Here is a 24,322-nt window from a genome sequence, read left to right on the forward strand (position 1 = left end):
GTGTGGTAGTGGTTCTCTGTGGCCCATTAATGTGCCTGCGTGTCCCTCGAGGTGAGTTCAGGGCCCAGTTTGTATCCATCCGTGTAAATAAAGGACTGCTGAGCCGGCACCGCGGCCTGTGTGTGGTTTGATGCCAGCCGGCTCCTGTTTGCAAGGGTGACGTGTGTTTTGTGGGTTGCTTTGGACGATCTAACGTTCTGCTGTTTATTCAGGGGGGAGTTTGGCGTCGGCCACTGTAAGCAGAAGCGCCAGAGCAAAGCCCAGCTTCTCTCTTTGTGTCAGGAAGCTGGTGGTGTGGGGGGGGGGGGGGGTGGGGGGGGGGGCGGGGGCTTAACAGGAACTGGCAGCCTTAAACACGTCAGGCCTGCCCAATAGAGATGCGGAAATACATACTTCTCATCCGGGAACTTTTTTGTAATAATGCAACTCACCAAGTAGGAAACTGCCCGCAGTTCCTGTTCTGTTTCATTTTGGGGTGCCACCCTTGAGGTCTGGAATAAGGAGTAAGATGGTGGGCACTTGGAGACTCTGGTTTAAGGAGGGTGGGGGGGGGGGGGGCTACCTATTTTACAGATTCTGCTTGGCCTGTGATCTCTTCCGTCTGTGACTCGATCTGACTAAGTGAAATTTGATATGCCCCTAATAATTTTGCAGTTTAGGGGTGTCCATTATTTTATGTTAGACACTGGTGTGGCATCAGACCGCATGGATCGGACTTGACTATAGGGAGGTTAGGCAGTGCCCGAGGGGTTGATCTGATAGGTCAGTGTGGGCCTGTAATTTGGAGGTTTGGGGCCTGTTTTAAGGTCTGGTGGGCCAGTTTTCACGTCGATTTTCCTGATATAATTGCAAACATTCCGTGTATCAAGCACAGTAAAACACCTATTTGACCTATCTTTATAAGTTTAAATCTGCCCTATTTGCAAATGTGGGCCACATCTTCACTGCGAGAGACAGTATTTTGGTGTGCTGGCCTATTTTCTGTCCCAGTCTGACACTAGCCACATAGAGTAATAACCTGTTTTGTATGTAGCGCTTCAGACCGCACTTCTGCCATTTCTAAGCGCCTCAGAGAATTCGGAAATCCTGATTTGGGTGGCAAGGGCAGTTTGTGCCAGAATCGACGATGAGCAGTGACACTGCACCCTAGAGGTTTACTGCGGAGGGATTTTAAGAGGTACCACCTGGTTGGCACAATATGTCTGCAGAGCATTGCCCTGAATCTGGCAGAAAAAATGCACAAGGCAGTGTAGAAATGGTGATTTCAGCAGTAATTCCCCATTCCTGAGCTGACATCTCATAATCATGCAGTAATTCCCCATTCGGCAACTACTGAGGCCTGCGATATTCCTAATTCCCAGGGAGCAATTAACAAATCCCAACATTCGTGGTCATGGAGTTCTTAGTGGGGGAAAGAGGCGCTCCCATCTGCCAGAGCCTAGTCTGCTTTCAGAGCAGGATGTCTTTATATCCATAAATTATCATTAAAATAATATGAAAGAGCACTCGTCATTTCCTTTTATTGACTGCAGACGGGGACTCCTACTAAAAGTCGTTTGCTTGGAAGAATAACTTACTGCCCAATGATCAAAGCAGCTGCGTGTGCTCCCCGGCTGCTCTTTGAACGGGATGGCGCTAGAACGTTCCTTCCAGGATAAATGTTTTTATTCAGAACTAGATATCGCACCCTCCATTTTTTTTAAACCTTTGGGTGGACTGAGGGTGTAAAATAAACATTCAAAATCTTAAACTGCATCAGCTGAGTCACTGGCTTATTTTTCAATCCATTTTAGACTTCATGGAGGGCCTTTATTTTAAGAGTATGGTACAAGTTCTGCCTTTCAAAATGGCGGTTTCACACAGGAAGCTCTGGCGTTCAACATGGCGGTCATGCCAGCCAGCATCATGCACTCTCCATGATCCTTTAGAGGTGCAACAGGTTGGTCCCTGGCCCGTCCCAGGTTGGTGTGTCGGGCCAGGAAGTAGGTGTGTGGGTTAAGATGTCACTGCTGAAGTCTGTGTTTATCCTGCAGGTCTGAATATACTGTTAGCACATTTCATCCATTTAAGCTCCATTAAACAGGCACGTTTGATGTAAAGTAAGTGCCTGTTGACAGTGCAGCTTGTGGTGCAAGCTATGATAATTGCCAATTTTGCAGCTTTAATTATGATGTAATTCTGATACTCGATCAAACGAAGGATAGAACGAACACCCTAGGTGGGGGAATAATATTTCTACGAGTAGGAACTCACCTAGAGCCAATCTTTTGTTCCTCCTAGGAATTCTTCTGTTGCCAAAACATTTTCTTATTTTACTATTGTTGTTTTGTTTTGTGAGAGTTGTGTACACGTGAGGTGCTTTATAGTGAGAAATAAGAAACATTAAAACCTCTAATGTCAAGATCACTCTTTATACATTTCCTGCACGTGGCAAAGTAACTCCGCCTACACTTCTGTTACTCTTTCCTTGCTGCTGAGATTGTGGTGGGGGCACTTTCTCAGAGTTTCTAAGCATCTCTTTGAAGGCATGAGACAGTTTCCTGATGTGCCTCGTTTTTAGGGCTGCTGTAATCTCTCTGTGGGATTTTAACCACGCCCACCGCACGCCCATCAGTTTGGTTGGTTGCGGGCTTGCCTTTTTTTTAAAACACTTGATTTTATTTGTGAAAGGCATGCATACGTCATGCCTTTTCTGGTGTTTAGCCCTCCTCGAGTGCACTACCCAACTACTGAAAACATGCAAAGCTCCATGTTTTCAGCATGGTTTGTGGACTACTTTTTATTTTTATTTCCTACGCAGCGCTATCTCGCTGCACATTTGCCGATATGTTTGACAGTGAGTGAACTTCTGTTTCATTTTGAGTGCCCTTTCATGCTCATGGCGTGGCATTTTAAATTGGAATGCTTATGTAAAACTGTATTACTTTTCATTTTCATTTTATGTGGCAATAAAAGTCAGGTTATGACTTTACAACACTAATAGCTCTAAGTCAAGCAAATACGAGACCCATTGCACTGCAAATGCTTGTTTAGGTCTTATCTACTAGACAGCACAAGCTTTCTGGTTGCAAAATACCTATTGTGAACGTACAATGGAAGTAGAGCCCGTCCATTACTTAACAGCAATTTGCTTTATTGTCACTCTCATTAGCTTGCTTTTTATTTGTTGTCTTGTGTGGGTTTGGCTTCCTCTTCTGTGCTTGTCCCTCCTAGGGAGCTTACCTCTTTACTTGTGAACTTCCACTGCTTAACTGCACTTTTCGGAAACAACATTTTTCTTTCTGGATAAGCACTCCATGAGAGTGCATGTGTATGAATTTCTCTTGCCAACCCCCTCCCCCTTCACGCTCATGTTACTCTCTCTTACCTATGGGCTTCTTCCCTGACTCCATTGGAGCTTCACTCACCCTTGTGTGCTTCTCCTCCTCATTGCTCTCTTGCTTGTGTGCTTCTTCCTGGAGTGCTGCTTCCCCCCCTCCTGCCCTCCATTCCTGTCCCCTCTTACCCTATCACTTCCTGTTGCTGTTCCCTCCCACCTTGTCACTTCCCATTGCTGTCCCCTTTCACCGTACTTCCTGTTGCTGTCCCCACTGAACCTGTCTCTTCCTGTTGCTGTCCCCTCTGACACAGTCACTTCCTGTTGCTGCCTTTGTCCCCAGCCACGGTCTATTGTTAGTTAACACTTACATTTTCTTGGCGGAAGAACATCCACTTTAAAAGCAATTTTGTGCTATTTCTATTTTTTTATTGATCCCCTTTGGGTCAGTACATTTAAAAACAAGCACCTGCCTTGTTATGAAGGGGTACAAGCATAATAGAGCATCAACATGAGTGTTTTTGGTATCTATTTATGTATTTAATTGTTTCGCCATACTGCATGGCATCTTTCTGATGCTGCACAGCATGGCTAAAAGCCATTGGCAAAATCTATTGGTCCCAAAGGCGAGACCTGTTGGCTTTGCCAATGTTTGTTCAGATGGTGGCCACTAGTGCCCAAACAGGCCTGTCAGATCCACAATGAGCTGAGACCACCTACATCAGATTGCAAGAGTGCAAAGAGTGATTGAAAGCAAAGCGCAGGATCGAACATGTGCCCAGGGAGGGGAAAGGTTTGTGTTGAGCCCCTCTTCATTGCTACAAACTGATTACTTATTGAAACAGAATGTTTCAGGCTTTCGACTTTATCAGTGTCAAAAAGAGCATTATTCAGAAAACCAAGAAGATTTCGATAGGAAGTCAACATAGAGAATCAATACCCAGTATTGAGGGTTAACAGCTAGGTATGCAGCTGAGCACTGCTCTACCACAGAGGCACACCAGTAGCCACTTTCCTTTAGGTGGCCTTTCCACCAGAATAGGTCAGTGGCCCCAAAACACCTTAAGTGCAAATTAGGATACGACACTACCAACCCAGTCCATGAGGCAAAATCCAAACCCATAGATCAGTCCAACAGTCAGTCAAATAGTGAATAATCCAAAGAGGAGTATTACTCAGCGTAGACAAACATTCAGGAAAAATGCCGATAAAGCAAATGCCGAAATTAAGGTTTCAAGCGTGGCTGAGAACAGGAAGCTTTTGCAAAGCACCTGCCATCAGTCATTTTTTTATTTTATTTTTATTGTTGAATGATGACGAGGAACTCTGTGTAGTTCAGTTGGTGCTGTTCATGTCTGGGATAGTCTGTTTTAGTGCCTCGAGTTAGGGTCATGGCTATTGTGCAGTTTCTAAATCCCATCATAGATGTGTGGTCACAGGAATAGCTCTTGATTCCTCTGTTATCCTCCTCCAAGTACGGCAGAGGGAAACAGCCGGTCAATGGAGCGGACATTCTTCTAGGCACCCTGCTAGTCTTCCAGGATCAAGGAATTGTAGTGATGCACCAAGATAACTGGATGCCACATGCAACCACTGAGACAGTCTGAATGCCACTAAGCTAATTGCCTGGCTACCACACGTTCTACCACTTGATAACCGGACTATGGTTGGCAGAGTTGACACAAACGTGTTGGTGAGAAAGAAAGTCTAGTAAAAACACAGGTCGTCCTGAGAAGCAAATGGTCCACCAGGCAGGGTAAAAGTAAAAAGTATTGAAATTACCTATGAGTTTAATAATATTTCCCTTTCTACCATGGCTCTGTGTTAGAGCATCCTAGAAAATATATCCGAAAGAGGAAACCACAGAGTTAAAGTAAAAACTTCAGATAATTTGCTGTTTCTCATTACCTGGGGTCAAAGCAAACTCTTTTTGTCGCCTCTCGGTACCGGTGGATGAGGGCTGCAAAGAACTTAGCAGCAGCCTGTGATCATAGCTCACTTACCTGCCAATCATTCTCCTTAACACCAGTCATTAGCACTCGCCGTCGTCTGTTGCCTCCATTTCTGTCTAGTTACACGCCTGCCTGTGACCGTGCTGCTGGGCGACAGACCTGTGTCGCTAGGCAGTCGTGTGAGGCTCGGGGTGATGGCTGTGCTCCATAACCTCAAGAGATCATAAATTGCCAGCATTAAGGCACTTTGCAGAACTCTTATCTTTTCACAGTCCTGGATCAATGAATCTGAGTTGAGGGGCAGTGCTTAATTTGTGCCGGCGGTTGCTGATGGTGGGCATCAGGACCGGGACATAAATTTCATATTTGACCCAGAGAAAAGAGTGAGTAAGTCAGAAAATTAACTGAGAAAGATAAAATAAAGACAGTAACGCTTTTGACAATGGTAAAAAGTACTGAAGAAAAAGAACCCTGCAGAAGTGAGACAAAGCTGTAGGAAGTGGAGGGGGTGGGGGACAGATGCAAAGGGCTGAATCAAGGCTAGGAAGCGCGATTGAGCAACGCCATCATTGGGCAGCACTGCAGCAGGCTCGGACGAAAAGCTTCAAACCATACAATTATTTGTTTTAACTAATTAAGCTCTTCATGGGTGTAGCAACCGCTTACCCTCTGGTACTAATGACACTCCCTTAAGTACACATGGGCCCTCATTACGACTTCGGTGGACGGAAAAGCCCGTCTGCCAAAGTTCCGACGGGTAGGTTGCTGCCAGTGTGGCAGCCTCCAAGCCAGGGCCATTACGAGTTTCCTGCTGGACAGTGGGAAACAGCCTACAGAATTGTCTCCGTCTGGTAATAGAGCCATCTGCAATGATGTAGTGCGCAGGGTGCACCAGCACCCGTCACAATGTTCACTTCTGCAAAGCAGACGGTGAACACTGTGACGGGGCTGGCCAGGGGGAACCTGCACTGCCTATGCCAAGTGCATGGTCAGTGCAGGGCCCCCACTGGGGCCCCCTGTCTCAGCCAGCCATTTCATGGCTGTACTACTGCCATGAAACTGCTGGCGGAGAAGGGAATCATAATCCCCAGGGCCGACCTTTAGTCATAAATTGGCGGTGCTGGTGGTACGACTGCGGCACTACCGCCCCAGTCATAATATAGCGGTCGGACCGGCGCATTGGTGGTGGTCCAACTGCCCCTGCAACCGCGGCAGTCATTAGACCGCCAGGGTCGTAATGAGGCCCATGTTCTTAGGAGTCATCAGACAGCATTAGGAAGAGACGTAAATAGCCCCATTTACTTCCTCCGTTTTCTACTCCTTGCCTTTCTCCCAGCAAGTCAGCAGCACATAAGAAGCTCATGCCGGGCTGATGGTGGAAATGATGGTGATGTCACAGGGTGAAAGGGTGCCACGTCTCATTTTCACTATTCATGGTATTTTTTTCATGTGGACATTCATGCTAGGATCATGTTCTGTTTAAACAGAAAGCTAACAAATGGTTCTCATTTTTAGTGGTACGAGATTGGTCAACGCTGCCAGGGTTGGTCTAGAGGTATTCATTTGCCCCGGCAGTGGATAAGTACTTGAGTTGTCATTACCTGCAATTGGATCCTCCATTCCGAGGAATGATGGGTCTCTGATGGAGAGGCTTCTTCGCTGTTTCCTCTGCCTCCTGCAGCCGTCTGTGTGTAGCCTTGGTTAGGTCCATCACTGAACAATTCTAACCCATACACAGAGGGGTTTAGCACAGAGGTCTGAATTCCATAGCCCATTCATCATACGTGTCGTAAACTTAATAAGGAGGTGTGCATTTTTTTATAAAAAACAAAGATTTTCAAATTATGTGATGTTTGCCTTCTTACAAAACTTGTAAAGGTTCCTGGTTTACCATCAACTTTACGTAGTATTTCTGTGCATTGTTGGATAATTTCCATTGCATAGCAAGATAATTGCCTGTCCAGTCGAGAGGCTAGCTGGAAAATGTACATAAATGTTTTTTTCTTTGCAAGTCTACTCCTTTCAGAGTATCTCAGTGAACAATGGTTTTGCATAGGAAAATATTATGAAGGTCCTTATTACAAGCACCCCAGAGCCATATCTTTGGGGCGGACACCACGTCATTCCATCTTGCCCTGTCTCTCAAGGCCCAGAATCAACAGGTCTGCCAACTCAGTACCCAATAATTGCAGGCTCAGGGTTTTGGTGCCCATGTGTGTTGCTGCAGGCAGCTGCCGTTCTTGGCCACTACCCACCCTGGCCCTGTACAACTAGGGGAGCTGCAAATTCTCCCCTAGTGCCCCCAGCTCTCCCCTCACCTACTACTCTACACTTTCTCTCCTGTACCACCCACACTACAGGCCTCCACAAGCCCATTTGCAACTTGCTCCAAGCAGGTGGTAAATGGATGCAGATTTGGGCATGACATTCCTCGATATTTTTGTTATTCCCTATTCTGGGAGAAATAACTTGGAATCTCAAGATTTAGGGCCATATGTACGAACACATTTTCCCATAGACATAGAATGGGTAAAACTGCTTGCTACATCTGGCCCTAAGTTGCTGGAATGATGATGGTCAGAATTGGAGATTCCATTAAACCCCTTCCTCACCCGCTCCCACCCCCAGTAGTCCTGGTCCTAAATTCAGGGGATCTCGTAATGAGGCGGTAAATATTTTCTGCAAACTATATCTTATGCAGAACTATTTTGTTGGCATTGAATGAGGATCTATGCAACATAAAGTGTTGCAAAAATCATGGTCTTCCTCCAAATGTGTTGAAGGGAAAAATGCTGCTGTCTTCCACGGAACTTTGTGATGGTTACAGACAAACTTTCCAACTGTGCACAGCCTTACACATCAAATAATGATATGTTCAGGGTGTTGTGTCAAACATTAGCCTGCTATGTTATTGAAAACTTGTTGCCAACCCTCTTTTTTTCAAGAAGTTATTGAAAACCTGTTTTGCTTTTGGCATTCTCCAACCTGTGCTTGTTAATCATCCTTTATTCACAAGATTTTGGTCTCCTAATATCTGAATCACACCACGGACAGGTATTTGCTCCCGGTTGCTTATTCATAAACATGGACCTTATTCAGGGGCGTCGTGAACCACCAGTTTAGCGGAAGTCGAGGGCCTCTGGGCAATACCTTGTTACAACAGAGATCTATATTATTGTTTATGGCTTCTTGGACTTTGATTGGAGATCACTGAAAGAGGATGTGGAGTGCAGGAACAAAGGGAACAAGAGAACCTGAAATCATGGGCTAATAAAAAGAGATGGATCTGATCGATGCATGGTGGAAGGCTGAATGGATGCATGGATAGAAGGATGGGTGGATGGTTGGAAAGAAACATGGATACACCGTGGATAGGCAGAAGGGTGGACAGAAGGAAGAACTGATGGAGAGATTAACGGTCGAAGGAACCCATAGATGAATGGATACATGGATGAATGAAGAGAAGACCATGCAGATGGGATAAAGAGAGATGGATGGATGTGAGAGGGCTGAAAAGGATGGGTGTAGGAAAGAATTGAAGAAAGCAGAGAAGGAAGAAATGATAAATACATCTATGATGGACAGAATGAAGAAGTACGGAGAGAAGGATGGATGAATATTTTGAAGAAAGGGATACTGGAAAATGACAAAGATGAAAACAAGTATAAAAGACAGAAGGAAAGAATAGGGGGAGAATATAAAGAAGCGCTGAAAGAGGGTGAAGAAAAGGAAGGAAACAAAGAATGAGATTAAGAAAAACTGAAGTACAGAAGATAGATAAGGTAGAAAGAGGGACAGAAATGAAAGAAAATAGATTCAAAAGATGGAAAGAAAAAAGATAAGGAGAAGAAAGATGGATCGAAGAAGAGATGGTAAAAGTATTGAAGAATGGAAACAAGGACAAAGGGCCCCGTTGTACGACCACTAGAAATAGCGACTTGCAATTTGTGATAAATTGCGATTCGCAATTTGTGAGTTGCTATTTCCGATGCACATAAATACTCGGGCATCAAATTGCAGCTCACAAACGGATCGCATCACAGTTACTGAAACTGCAATCTGTGAGTCAGTAACTGCTCTCAAAAAGCGACAGTGACCTCGGATTGCAAATTACGATTAGGAATTGCAAACTGCGACCGTGTCTTCAAATTGGGGAATATCAGTTCCTGGTGCACTGCAAGTACCAGCAAACAGAAAGTGGTGTCCCTGAAGATGCTTGCACTTGGGGAAGAGCACATGGTCCAGACCAGCATCAAAGGCCCACATTGCTTACTTCTTTTGCACCGCAAAGAACAATGGCCAGCCAACAGGGCAGCAAAGCTCCTAGGGAGCGCAAACAGAAAATTAAATTCCCAGAGAGGGAACTGAACAAACTGACTGAGGCTTGTTGCAACCATAATGGGGAGTTGTTTGGGAGGTTGTCTCAGAATGTCTCTGAGGCAGAAAAGTGCAAAAGCTGGAGGGAAATTCAGATCACGATTAATGCCCGGGGAGTGGCTGGCAGGTCACTTGAAGAAATGAAGTCCAGCGTCTGCGCCCAACACAAAGGGTCCAAAGGCGCCAGCAGGCACTGCAGGCTGCATGCTCCCAGGTGGGAACCAGCTACCAATCTGAGTCAGGAAATATAGAGCAGGCCATGTTGAGGGTTCAACGTCTGCAAAACAAACACGAGCATTATTAGCCAGAAAATCTCCCTGGGCTTTGAAAATCTCACCCAGCAGATGTCTGCCAACCAGTCAGACCTCAACACAAACTTGTATGCCATTAATGGCTCACTTGACCAACTCTGCAGGGAGATGTCAGAGGACACACCCCTTTTAAGGCGCTGTGAGCACAGCCATGCTACATGAATAGATGCCCTCACCAAGGCTACTGGCAGGCTAGCCCAAGCTACAACGCAACAGAACAGAAACACGCTGGCCCTGCAGGTGGATGTGGGTCACTTCAGTGGCGATGTGGCCAGAGGGCTACATCATATTACTGCAGCAATAGGGGCAATACCAACTGCCAGCATTGCCAGTGGTACAACAGGTGATGCAGCAGACAGCGAGGTATCTAGCTTAAGCAGTGTGTCTGCTGCTGAGCCACATGCCATATGACGGAGCAGCAGCTGCCAATCAGCATCTGCAACATCTGGTACCCCACATGTCGGACGTTGTGCAAAAAAGTGACTGCGGACATTGTGCCTGCCTTGATTTTTTTTCTGTATGTTCCCCCATGAGGTGATGTAACCATATAACATGTGCAGGCAAGATATAGATTGCCCTCATGATGGACGGGGTGTCAAACCCTGTTGTTCACATCAAAGACATTAAAGTGTTGCCCTTTGGCATTGTAAAAAACAAAAAAAACACTTGTTTTGTCATTTTATGAGGGAATTGGGTACATGTGGATTTTTACAGTGCAAAATAATGCCTTGGTATGTGGTCCCTGTGACTTCTCCCCTTTGCTGCTCTGCTTGCCTTGAATGGCTGATGTCCAGGTGGAGTGGGGTCATTGCCGTTGGATTCTGATCCAAAATCGTCTATGTGTAAATCACAGCTGCAGGCTATGTTGTGCAGTATTGCGTAGGTTCCTACTATCTTGCACACTGTTTCAGGTGCATACTTCAAGTCTCTGCCACTCTGGTGTAGACACAGGAAACATGACTTCAGGAGGCCATAAGTATGTTCTATCACAGTCCTTGCGCGCCTATGTGACATGTTGAAATGCCTTTCCTGGGGGGTGTTGGGAGTCAAGTAGGGTGTCCTGATCCAAGGACGCAGGGCTTAAGCACTGTCACCTGTGAAAACACGTGGGTCAAACAACATAAAGTTCCATGTATGATCAACTACATATTTTCTGTGCACATCCATTCATTTACCTAATATGAGTCCCTCATCAAAGTCATTTATGCCACTGTGCCTAAATATATAGTCATGTGTACTTCCTGGGTATTTGGCTACAGGGTCTGTTATGCTGTTCTGAGCATTATACACAACGTCTGTGTTCATAGAATGCGTGCTCTAATGATTTCGAAATATGTATTCTAGACAGGATGGGGACATATGGGCACATGTGTCCTGTCCTTGCAGCTGATGACCTGCGGGATTCCCGCTTCCTGCGGGATTCCCGCTTCCTGTTAGAATTGTGTTTTGGTATGCTGCATTTTCCTGGTTGTCCCTGGGCATGTAGATGTGCTGGTGTATGTGCAGGAGCATGGCATCTAGGAATTTGTTTAAGAAATGCGACAGCGCACTCTGTGATACCCCTCCAGCTAATGCTATGACATGCTGGTAGCTACCACTGACCAATAGGAGGAGGGAGCACAGGACCTGGCCATGGATGGGGATAGCATTGCTGCGCCGTGTTGTGCTCTCCAGGGGGCCAGTTTCCAGTTTCAGGGTAGCAATTAGGTCAAGGATCACATTGCTACTCAGCCTGTACTGCTCAAATATCTCCTCCCCTGTCTTCTCAAACATGGTCAGACTGACCCTGAGATCCTCTCCTGTCTCCTCCTCCTCCATTGGACAGCCAGTATTTGTCTCCTCCTCACCGTCAGGTACAGGACAGCCATTGTGGGTGGCCCCTGATGCATTCTGGGCCCTCTTTTTATAGGTTGGTTCAAGTTAACACCTATTTTGGATTGATGTAAAATTGCATGTGCAAACGGGCCATTTTGTGACTACTCGCAAACTGTGACTCGTTTGTACATGCATTTTTAGGACCCACATTTAGCGACTCACTAAATGAGTCCCATTTTCCGACTGCTTTTTTTTGCGACGCTCAAACAATTCGCATCGCAATTTCGGGTTTGTGTCTGCTTGTCGTACATCGCGTAGGACAATTTTGCATTGCATTTGCAAACCCGATTGCAACGAATTTGCGAGTCGCAAATCGGTCGTATATCGGGCCCAAAGAGATTGAGGGCGCTCTTCCCCTTCATCCCCTGGGTGAATGTGCTTTGCTTGAACATCGGTGTCTCTACCTTTTTGGCCAAATCCTAGTAGAGTTGAGATGTAAGGTGTACCGTTTGGCCACATTGTTTTCATAGCCCGGGTGGCGTTAAACAATGCTACGCTGCACAGGTTAGCTGCGCTCTTTGCTGCACACAGAACTTCTTTTATGCTACGTTTTTGTTTAAGTTTCTGTCCTGTCACTTCATCTTTCAGATTCTTAAGTTTAGCCCGAACTGGTAGAAGTAGGGATTTGTAAAATAAAATAACAGATCCATGACGGATAATAAAAAGCTTTTGAAACTCCCAGAAGAATCGAGCACGTTCACGGTCGTGCAATTGTAAGTTCTGTAGGAGCTACAAAGTATGCCACTTGGCGGGAAGAGCCCTTCTCTGAAACGCGGTGCATGTTTCTTTTCTTCTGGTGTTTCCGTACTCCGGAGCGGGGTACACGCCGGAGATAAGCGTTTAAGGCATTCATTTGGCATTGTTAACCCGCGCGCAGGATCTTCTTCTGACGCACAGAGGCGTCACTCGAGACATCTTTACAGCCTTCCCTCGTGCTTTTCGGCTGATAATGCTGTTGCGTGTTAGAGGCAGATCTTTGGGCTGTGAAGTTAGACTTCCTGAGGATATGAAATGCCCTTTCTTTGCAGAATGAAATTGGCCTTATTTTCCGTCTGAAACTGACTGCGCCTCACTGTGAGCTGACCAGTGACAACAAGGTCAGGAAGGTCAGACCACGGCCACCCTTGGCTGGATAATAATAAACCATTAATACATCTTGCTTTTGCCATGACCTTAACCAGGGGGCTTTGTGTCATTCCTTAAGTCACTTTTTGTGACAACATAAGCTACTTTGTACCTGGACATTAGTACTTATTTTTCCTCTGTTGTGATAGAACATCAGTGAAAAAAAACTAACTGACAAAGTCAATAGGGTTGGGTACTGCATTGTGAAGAGGTTATGTTTAGATATATGTAGCCAGGGGAGGTTCTTTTAGCAGAATGTGGGATTCAGAAGGAGAGCCAGTCCTGTATCCCAAATCTTTGCACCCTCCACCCAAGTGGCAGGCAAGAGAACAGAGGCAGGGTGAAATTAAATGATTTGACAGAACTCTATGGGGATAGTGACTTTTCCCTGGACTCGAGGATCTCATGCAGGAATACTCCATCCATGTTTGCGGATGGCTTTCTGTTCTTAGGTGTTTGTGTGAGAATCCCTTAAAACTGCTACAGTGGAAAATGCCTTACCACATCCTGGTTACATATAAAATGTATGTCCCAAGGAGTATCTTTTGTCTGTGTTCATAAGCAAATGCTACCTATGTAATTATATGGGGTACTTCAGATCTGGAGTTTACTGGCCTGTGTGTGGTGCGCGTGCGTAATTCAAAATTATGGGCCTCTCTAAATGTGGTAAAGCCCCGAGTCTGCCATATCCTGGCCCACAGGATTTATGTGTCAGGAAAGCACCAAATTATGTGGCAAGAAAAGGCAAATTATGTAGCATAATGTTGCACATTTTTTTTATAGTATTACTTCGATATGTTGTCATTTTTACACATAGTTATACTGTCTGACCAAATATTTCACCTCATTAGAACTAGTGTAACAACCAACTACAGAAATAAGCAACTGAAAGATGACCAGTTAACGCTCGGGAAGGGAATTGGCCACGTTTTCAGTACCTTTTGATCCGTTTGAGCTAGAAACACATTTTTTGTTAAAATCTGCAGTTTATGAAACAGATGATAGATTATCTGGCAAATCCGTAGCTATGCGTAAAAGCGGCAGTCGCACAATTGCATAATTCCAGCAGCACTGTCTGTATCTGACAGATGTTCATTGGCCTTGAGATAAATAGGGCCACCCTGAAGCGTTGCGGGCCTCTGAATGTCTGGATCCCCCCCTTGCACCGCAGGGGTGCGTGGGCCTCAATAATACCTCTGTCAATACTATGATAGTAACAGGTACTGCAAGACCAGTCTGAGGTGTAATGACCGAGCTTGTGTGGTCTCAACGGCAGAATAGCAGTTGGTTCTGAAGTTCCGGATTGATGTTGACTGGCAAAGCACTGTATGTGTTTTACCACTGAATAGCAGGTACGGTGGGCGCTCTGCTGGACATGATGAGGTGCTTTGGCAGAGCTATGTGTTGGTCTGAGTATTGAGGTACTAGGAGGTGCTGGATGTTTTGGAAGAGTTGTGTGAGATTTCTATTGCAGGAATAGCCTGCCTTTTGCAGTTTGGTAGCGAGATGCTGTGGTAGAGCTGATTATGCGCTGTGAGCTCCAGCACTGGGATGATAGTGGGTGCTGCAGAGAAAAACTGATATGCAGTGAGACCGTCAGACTGAGGCACACTAGTAGAGTTATGTGTTGGTGCTAGCAATGAACAAAAGTGTTGCTGCAAAGGTACTCTGTGAGGCATTAATCAGCCTCATGTGTGCTACAGCACAGTTGGGATGGTTGGGGGTTGGTGGCAGGTCACAGTGAGATGCACTGGTAGATGTCCTTGTGAGTACCAGTATTGGAATAGCTGGATGGGCTGCATGTTAAGACTGAGGTGCACTGGCAGAGCCGTCTGTGAGGGTGGGGGTGTTTGCTCTATGGTGATCTGAGGTATCAAGGAGGTCAGTCAGTCCTTCGTGGGGCAGAGAAGATGAAGCTCTTGGCCACCTCCTCACACGAGTCACAGCAGGTGAGGAAGGGGAGATGGTGGCCGGTGAGGGTTGGCGCCATCTACTGTTGCAGGTCATGGTTTCTTCCCTGGAAGTTCTAGTGCTGGAAGACAAGGGGGTGCTGCAGAGCTGGACAGAGGGACGCCTGTGGAGCTGTGTACGTGCCCAAGCGTGTGCTGCAAAGCTGGACTGAAGCACCCCTATACAGCTTGGTATGAGGCGCTACAAGTGGAAGAGCAAGGGGTGCTTCAAAGATGGAGTGAAGTGCACTTGACGATCAGTGTGTGTGAGTCCTGGGTATAGAACTGCATGGAGTGCAGGCAGCTGAGATGGACTGAGGTGTGCACATAGTGCTGGGGCCGAGTTCGAGAACAGGAACAGCAGGAGAGCTGCAGATCTGGACCTAGGGGTGCTTGTGGCAGCAGCATGGAGTGCTGCGTGGTGCTGGGTAAGCTATGCCCAGTGCTTAATTTGTGCTTGTTGTTTCCGGTGCTGAGCACCTGCACTTATTTGTGAGGGCCGGGGCTTATTCTTATGCCTCAAGCATTTGCTGTGAGCAAAAGACACATATGTGAAAGACGGAAGAAGGAAAAACTAAAAAGCGTCATAAAGGGAGAAAGTAGAAAGTTGCAGGATGAGCTGAAGGGGCAGGGGTGGCCGTAAATGGATCGAAAAGGCCCCAGATGGCTTCAGAATTACGCTGCCTCAGTATTCAGTGCTGGCAGATTTAATTACAGCAGCCTCGTGTTTAAGAGAAGGGCTTTGAGCACCGGCATCTCTTAATTTACACATTAAGCACTGGATATGCCCATGAAGCAGGGGTTCTTAATTTGTCATTACACCTACTCATGAAGTTCGTGACTATTAAAAAAAATTAAAGACTAGACTGATAATATGAAAGAGCACAACTAAAAGTTGAACATTTTAATACTCTGGAAATGTGAAGGAATCTGGAGACTAAAATTATGGTGGTGTGCTTACCTTAAGCCGTGGGAGCAGCACACATACAGCATCACTAGTGTGGACGATTGGTGGACTCAACTGAAGCAGTAATATACACAACAAAAACAGTGGATGCATTAGGAGGGACAAAGACAACCCTTATAGGCTAAAGTGTAGCATATTTAGAAATAAAATAACCTTTTGAAAAGCTCCAACCTTCCGTTAACATTTCAATGTTTGTGTATTGTTTTGTTCGTGAATTAAAGAAAATATTTCACAATTTGTGTATTTGTTTGTCGTATACTTGTTCTTGTAATTTTGTGTATTGTTTTGAGGTTTAAATCCTAGAAATTGCTTAGGCCGGAGTCCCAGGGTTCCATAACTGAGTCAAACAGAGTCCCCGGATTTCAAAAGGTTTTAGAAAACACTGCCATACAGGACAAACTATGCTATTTAAAGAGATATACAAACCTCTTTCTGAGTTACCATGTGGTTTCACTGGACACTAATTGTGGCCATTGCGATACAACGAACGACATGTCTGACTGAGTGGGAATAATTCTCTGTTACAAGGACACAACCGTCGAACCCTTTTTGTTTAAATTTTTTTTTATTCTTTTTTTTTTTTATCACCTCAGGGGCTTTTGGTCTCTGCATTGGTTCTCTTCTGTGTCAGAGTATGCGTAAGGAAGACAGAGGTTTTTTAATAACAAGAATAAGAAGGAGTGCTTAAAAAGCTGAGGGGACTGTGGCAGGCTCTGGTGCACGCTTGGTTAGAGTGGCAGCATGCTTTGCAGTGAAGGTTGTCAGTCCCGGAGTCCCTCCGAGGACTGACCTTGGTAGTGTATGGTTGAAGACGTTTGATGGTTCCTGGAGTTGGTTACAAGGGGGGAAGTTGGTCTTGTTTCTGTGAGCTGTCCCCGGAGAACCAGTTAGCCATGTGTGGTTGTTGTAACCCTCAACATTACCATCTTCAGTGCGCCAGAGGACTGATGCCATCATGTTGAGTGGTGGCTGGTGGTTTTTGTCTTGCAGGAGGACATTTTAACAATCTGTTATTGAGTCTGCAGACCAGTATTAGTAACAGGAGCTTCTTTACGCTCCATACAGGGTTCTGCTGGAAGACCATAGGGGAAGCCAGAAGTACACATGGCTGCACTGATTTTGTTGACATACATCCACTCCATTTGTCCTTCCATCATCAATAATAATGTATCTCTCATCACTCCCTCATTAGTTCGATGTCTCACTTCATGGACTTATCTTCACCTTACATAAAAATAAAATGCATCACGTTGAGGTCAGTGTGATCAGCAGCTCTGAAGTTCAGTTTCACCTTTCAAAACAAATGAAATCAGTGGAATGACCTTCCAAACTATGCGCCCTCGCCTTTCTTGCAGACTCAAAAGGTGGAGAGTTATGATAATAAATACCGCTGTCCATTGAATGTTCTGAGGAAAAGCCAGAAGCTATTTTTGATAATATTCAAGGCTGTAGCACTTCCGTGTAAAAGAGTGATCTAGAATGAGTTCATAACGTGGGTTTACTGGAATGAACAAAAAAGTAACACATGGTCCTTTGTTGAACTATTTTACTTGGTATGTGAACAAGACCTCAACATTCTTAACCAAACAAGATTCAGCTGAATATATCTAACTATTTGTACACAAGGACTTTCGTAACTTGGTTTATTTCCTCACACTGCCCTTCATCAGGTCTTGGCCCTCCAATACATCTACTGCCTAGACCCTGCAGTGACATCCAATTCTGTAGGCAGTCCCACATGCTTCCCACACCGGCGTGCTTCTCTGGGTTTGTGTAGAAACAGCTGTGTCTGCACCTGAATGTGCACATGTTTGTTTCAACAGGGTTCATTCTCTGATCCTCCACCATGTACAGGCCACCTCCTCTTCCAGTGGTAGTACCCAGCGGCACCTTCTACCTTGGGATTTGTTCATGTTCATTGGTGGCACTTGCATTTCCGTTGAAACGTCTCTGAATTTTACTTTGTCCAGCCCATAATTACTTTGTGGTTCCTGCCCACCATTTTCATACTTTTCCTTCCTAATTGCTTCACTTTCTTACTTCTTCCGGGGTCTTATAACACACACACTTTTCCTTTCTGGGCACTGTCCTTTCCTTTGGCCCTATCTAGATGTGTATTCTGCAGTCTCTTACCATTCAGGACTTTCCGCTGTCATTCAGCTCATGCCCTGTCTCTCTTTGTGCTGTGACATTAGTTGATCTTCTTTCTGATTGGTCTCATCTGATTTCTAAATTTCAACTTCCCTTCTTCATTTCTCCTTCTTATTGTGACAGCTCCAAGCTCTCTTCATATACTCTCCTCTCTAAGCCCTCCTTTGTAGTTTTCCTGCTTACTTGCATCCTTTCTGGTACTGTATCACGTGATCTTCTTTGTGTGCATGACCTCTCCGCCTGTGGTCCACTAGAAGTGGCTCTTACAACCCTTGCTAGACTCCTTCCTGTGTTCAGATGGGTGTTGCTGACCTGCACCTTGCAGCATGGCTTCCACCTTCTTGATTTCACTGGGACAGGTCGCCATGACAACGACACTTCTCTCATTTCCATCTATTTCATTTTTCTTGCTTGTCCTCACTGTATTTCCGTAGGCACTGCATCACTATGAAAGCCTAAGAATGCCACCCGGGGTCTCCAAGTACATAGGGAAGGGCACCAGAAGTTATCCAAATTACACAGCAGAAATTCAACCTCCAGTGCAAACTCTACAAATATTTGAAATCCTAAAAAATGTTTTCCAGTCATTTTAATACATTGTTCATTGTCAAAATCTATGGCATAAAAATAAATCTTGCAGTGGCGAACACAGCTTTTAAGAGATGTCATATACAAACAAGAACTTCCAAGAAATGGAGGGAGGTCAGCCTTAAAACCCCCTCGTGAATATTGCTCAAGAAAACTAAGAATGTGTTGCCCTAAGCTCTGGTTGCTCTTCTGATAAATCCCACCATTTTGTATGTTTAGAGTTTGTGCCACTCACGTCTTAGTTGAAGTTTTACACAAGAAATGAAAAGTGCAGATGCGAATGGATCCAAACTTTTAGCCAGAAACTTACCCCGGAGTGACAGGTTTTCCACATCTTTGCAAAAAGCATCCCTTTCAACAGGCATGGCAATTCTGAACTGGATTAAACAATGTTTGTCTCTTGTGAAAACTGTTTGTGATGTCATTTGTAAGACGTGTGCAATGTCATTTGTAAGACGTGTGCAATGTCTTGTCGTTGTTTAACAATCCATGAACACAGTTGTCTCGTTTTATGGGGAAACTTGGGGCTTTTGTTATAAAACTTAACCCCTCACAATAGTGGGTCACATGTATTTTTGCACCACTAGTCACTAAACGGCAACAAAATAGTTTTTCACATTAAGTGCATCCACATTATTGTAGCCTTACGCACACCTGCAATAGGCAGCGTAAAATACAAGATGTTAGACAAAGCTCGAACCAATAATCATTATTGTTTATTCCATTTCTGTAGCGCGTATGCAACGAGGCTTCTCGGCGCTGTGATGACAAATGCCACACCCCTCTCCAGACCGCTGGCGTGAGTCAGGAGGTACCCCCTACAAACTGGGAGCCAGTGGAGATGGAACATGATGAGGTGATTAAGGACATTAAAAAGGGCACTAAAAAGTTTAACACATAGAGCACAAAACAATTACTAACACGACCATGCCAGTGATGTCATTACGCTTGGTTTCCTGCTGCTGGCTTGTCACCCTGTTTGATGGCATCTACCTAACCCCACTGCACACGTTAACGTTGCCCTGGTGGCATATCACGTGACTATGAGCATGCCTGGGACTTCCGGTTTGTGACGCTACGTCAAGAGTCCATCATAAAATAACATAACCTGTTTTGAGACACCATAATCTGGCGTATGTGATGCTCATAACTAGCGGATAAAGCCAAGTGCTGTAAGTTGTCGCAATAAACGTAAACTTTAGGGACTGGGTGTGAGTAGGAAACAATTTCAAGTGTATTTCAACTTTGGAGGATGCTCTTATTTGCAGGAATGGGACTGGAAAGCTATGGGATACAATATCGGAGGATACTTGCTGCAGTCCACACCACTGAGCCATCTCACAGCACTACCGCTAAGAGCCCAGAGGGATCAAGCATTCTAACCTTAAGTGACGCTTGAAGCCTCTATGTATGTTTGCATGTAAGTGGTATTTGTACTGTGCAAACTTTGACAAAAGGCAGCAGAGCCCTCTTCAGGGTCAAAAGCAAGCATGCAGTGATTGGAGTGGAAGCAATGTTCTGAAAGTGCAGGTGAACTGCCAGGTTGTTGTAATGCAGTGCCCTTTAAAGAGGTGTGTCTTCAGCTGTCTGCTAAATCGGAGCATGATTAGGGGTGGTCCTTATAATGTAGGGATGTTGTTCCACATCCTGGGTATCCGAATGAAGATGTCCTGTTGCCATGCTTTTGTTTGTGGCACATTTTTTGTTTCCACATGTGCACGTCTTCAGCTACTGATGTGCTGACTGCCACCACAGGTGGTAAGCTTGTCAGTCAGTCAGGGATGCCGGTCATAAGGAATTCTTTCATGGTGTGTAGATTCAGGAGCTGTGCTCGGCATCCAGGCCTGAATGAGGTACCTGCAGTGTTTGAGGCATTGAATATCTGAAGAGAGGTAGACTTTCGAGTAGAGTTGTGTGTCCTCGGCAGATTAGATTATTGCAATTTGTGTTACTGGTGAGTAGAGTCCTAAGGGGTTCCATGTAGAGGCTGAAGATGACAGGCGACAAGATGAAATCCTCAGAAAATCAGCAGATGATTGAGATCTTCTGGGACCTGGATGTGGCCCTGTGAGTTAAATGATTTTGGTTAGATAGGTATGAGGAGAAGCAGTGACTGAAGTTGCCAGTGAATTTCTTTCAAGATTTTATGGGTGTAAATGAGCATGGGATGATCAATTGTATTGAAGGCAGCTAACTGGTCTAGCAATATCAGAAGGCAGGGGGTCACCTTTATTTGTGGTCCAGTGCGCATTGCCTGTAATTTGTCATCTAGATACATGCCTACTGCTGCAACATGACCTGAAACCATGTTGGTGGTCATGCAGGAAATGGTTGTCTATGATATGATTTTCAAATTGTCCATAGACTGTTTTTTCATTGGCTATGCCGAAAAGGGTGTGGGAGTGATGGGCCGGTACTTGGCAAGGTCATCGGGGGTAGGTTTCTTCTGGAATGGGAGGATCTCTCCTATCTTGAAAGCTTATAGGAAAATGTCTTGTTTGAAAGAGGTGTTCACTGTGCTCTGTAGGGCTGAGAAAATGTCTTCACTTACACTTTGAATGATGGGCAAGGATAATTATCAAATTCACTTCCCATGAAGATGATGCAAATTACGAATGTTGGCAAGGTCTGCGAAAGTTAGTGGTTTGAAGGATGACTACTGTGGGATTCAACAAGGATGAGAGGAGTGTCAAAATAAAAGGAGACTCAGTGTTGTGCTGTTGTATCTTCTGAACTTTTTACAAAAGAAGTTTGTGGCCATTGAACTTGTCCGTGGAGTGTAGGTTTGGAGGGTCAGGCGGGGGTTGATGCAATGCTTGAATGTCTTTAAAAGCGTTCTGCTTCTGTTGGAAACATCACTGATAGTTTTGTTACAGTTCCTGGCTTTGACAGATGTGATGAGTTTTCTGCATGTTGTGTGGGGGGACTTCAGTAGTCCGTTACCCTGGGTTCTGTTTTTCTTCTTGTCTACAGAAAGTCATTTTTTGTTAGATTCTGGAGCACCAAGGGGTCTGGCTTATTCATGCATGTTTTAGTTGGAGCTCAAGTGTTCATTTGGTATTCCTGAAATGCACTAAAGTGATTTAAAAGGATGTTGCTTTATGGTGTGGCGGAAGTATGTTTCTTGTTTTTCATGTTTAAGTTCTTTGAGAGACTGAAGACAAAGAGAAGGGTGGCTGGGCATCGTGGACGGATGGGGTTCATGAATTCATCATTGAAGTTATTTTCTGTTGAGGGAGCCTCTATCTTGCCACAGATGATAATTGGGGACCGCCAGGGATGGCTTCTGCTAATCCTGGTTCGTTTATGTTACGCCTTGTGCTATCTGTGCTACTCCTCGTTCAGGGAACTCGGGGGTAAGACCTTAGAGTAAACCGGGCTTACTAAGAGTCCTGTTTAATTTTTTTAGTTCTCACTCATTGTCCATTCCCTTGCACCCTAGGAATCTCCTTTTTGCTGAAAATGATCTAGAGGAGGACCAAAAGGGTAGAGACATTTATTTCCTCTCCCACGTCATCAGAACGTGACCGAATTGGGAAAAGCCTACAAAGTAGGCTTCTTCAAACAGGAAGGCACACGTGGCAAGCAGGTCCTATCGGCATTCTCCGACTCCATGATGCATCTGTGCCAAAGGAAACAATTCCTTGAGTTCAGGGCTACTCCTGCTATGGCATAGTGGAGACTCCATTCACACATCCCACCAACCTCTCTGGTGCTTCTTACAATCTAACAGTATGAGAAAGTGCAGGTGGTGGTGTAGAGAGGAACTTAAATGGCATAATGACTAACTGCTGCCACAGGCTCTGCCGCTGAGCAGCTCTGATCCGCGCATGGCTCTTCAAAGGTAGGAGGTGATCTGGGTGGGATAGGATTAAGTGGGTGGCACATGAGGGCATGTGAGGTAAGCAAAGGGGGATCCACTGAACAGGGGCTTTACCTGAGAATAAGGAAGTGTAACAGAGCATATGGGCTGAAGTGCCTGGAGTGAATCCTGCATCTACAAGGCTTTATCTGTTCGTATGAGGTGTACATATATGGCTATACCTGAGCGTATTGGTCCGGCCTCAACATATGGTAACTATATGTGAGCACACAGAGCTATGTATCTGAACATATGAGACAGAACACAACCTATGGGGCTACACCAGGCACATAATGATAGGATTAGTTTTATGTCCATGGCAGAGCATAGGGAGCTCCATCAGTACATATGATGCTGCACTTACTACACACACTTTAGCTGAGTATATGGGGCATTACATGCATATACAAGGCTGCAGTAAACAATCGGGCTACACCTGAGAGTCTGGGGCTATACCTGTGCATGTGATTTACAAACCGCATACAGGGTTGCACTTGCACATATGAGGCTCTGCTGAACCTCTGGTAATCTATCGAGGGATGTTATTTTATTGCCATCTGTATAGTGCTTACTGGCATTATCTTGGGGCAGTTTGACTATACTTGTGCATATGAGGATGAAACTGCACATATAAAGCTACACATATGCTATGGGGCTACTTCTGACAAACTGAACTATACCTGGGAGTCAGAACGAAAATACATGGCTGTATTTTGACATTTAAAGCTTTCCTTGGTCATATGAAGTTGGCCACGGCTTTGAGGCTCTTCCTGCACTTACGAGTCTGAGTTTCTGCAAATTCCAGAGTGCAATGTCCTTGGGTGCTAACTCTGTAAAACAAGGCATACTCTAAAATACTATATAGTTAGCTAGAAGACTTGAATTGACCTCAAAGCAAAAACTGAATTTTCCAGTACTTAACATCAAGATACAAGAAGGAACAACCTCCAGCTTCGGCCATCCATCTTCTATGAGCTTTCAGGAGACCAAAGTGTTTGAGACTGTGGCTAGACATTTGTCTCAGTATCAGTGATATTGAGGCTTTATTTGGCCATTTGAGACTAGAAGTCAGCATTTGCGACTGTACGTGGGCATGTGGTGGCTGGTTCTAGCATATGAAGGTGGTGCCCCACACAGGTTCATGTTATAACCCACCAGGAATGCTATGGGATACCAGAATTTAAAAGCACAATGCAGTTCTTTAGAAATAAAAAAAATATACATTTTAGACAAATCTTGATCTAAAATCATAAAAATGTGATAAAAATAAGAGTGTGCATGTGAAAATAAGAAACATCCATTAAAAATGATCACATATATTTTATCAAAAGTGTGTGAAAATATAAAGCATGAACATTAGTCTTATTGGGCTAAGGATCCATGAATGGTATTGTGAATCGTTAAAAAAGTGTAAAGGGGAAAAACTCGTGAATATATAGTCTTCAAAATTTTGCATTCTTAATGAGATTCCCTAAGCGACTCGGGGTCCTGACACAGCCTGAGGTTCATGGGTTCATCAGTATCCCGAGTAGGGCCACACTGTTAATGACAGTAACTTGAGACGCAGCTTAAGAATCACTTTCTTCTTCAGTGAGTTCTGCAAGTCCAGGTCTTCAGCCAGTGGTTCTGGGTCCCCGCCAACCACCAAAAAGGAAGATGGAACTGCTAAAGGATTCTTCACTGCACTTGGGCTGTGTGATTATGAAAAAAACTTCAAGTGTTTTCTCAAGCTTTGTTGCTTGGATTTTATTCAAGGCTTTGGGCTCAACTCTCAGGACACTATAGTGACTTCTTGGCTGGCGGATGCAGGCAGTGCCTATGGAAGTCTCCCATTGCTTCTGTCTATAGA

General features: G+C 44.9%; 1 protein-coding gene across 4 annotated transcripts in view; it reads left to right on the forward strand.

Moving 5' to 3' along the window:
• Window positions 1-24,322, forward strand: part of CMIP (c-Maf inducing protein) — a 347,152-nt gene that overhangs the window by 201,088 nt on the left and 121,742 nt on the right. For 2 of the 4 annotated variants that reach the window (XM_069216304.1, XM_069216303.1), the window contains exon 4: window positions 19,345-19,467. The exons of the other annotated variants lie outside the window; for them this stretch is intronic. In XM_069216304.1, the coding sequence (XP_069072405.1) occupies window positions 19,345-19,467 (123 nt within the window). The remainder of the gene's footprint in view (window positions 1-19,344; window positions 19,468-24,322) is intronic. 4 annotated transcript variants of the gene reach the window in all.

Source organism: Pleurodeles waltl, chromosome 12 (assembly GCF_031143425.1).
Source record: "Pleurodeles waltl isolate 20211129_DDA chromosome 12, aPleWal1.hap1.20221129, whole genome shotgun sequence".
NCBI classification, from domain to species: domain Eukaryota; kingdom Metazoa; phylum Chordata; class Amphibia; order Caudata; family Salamandridae; genus Pleurodeles; species Pleurodeles waltl.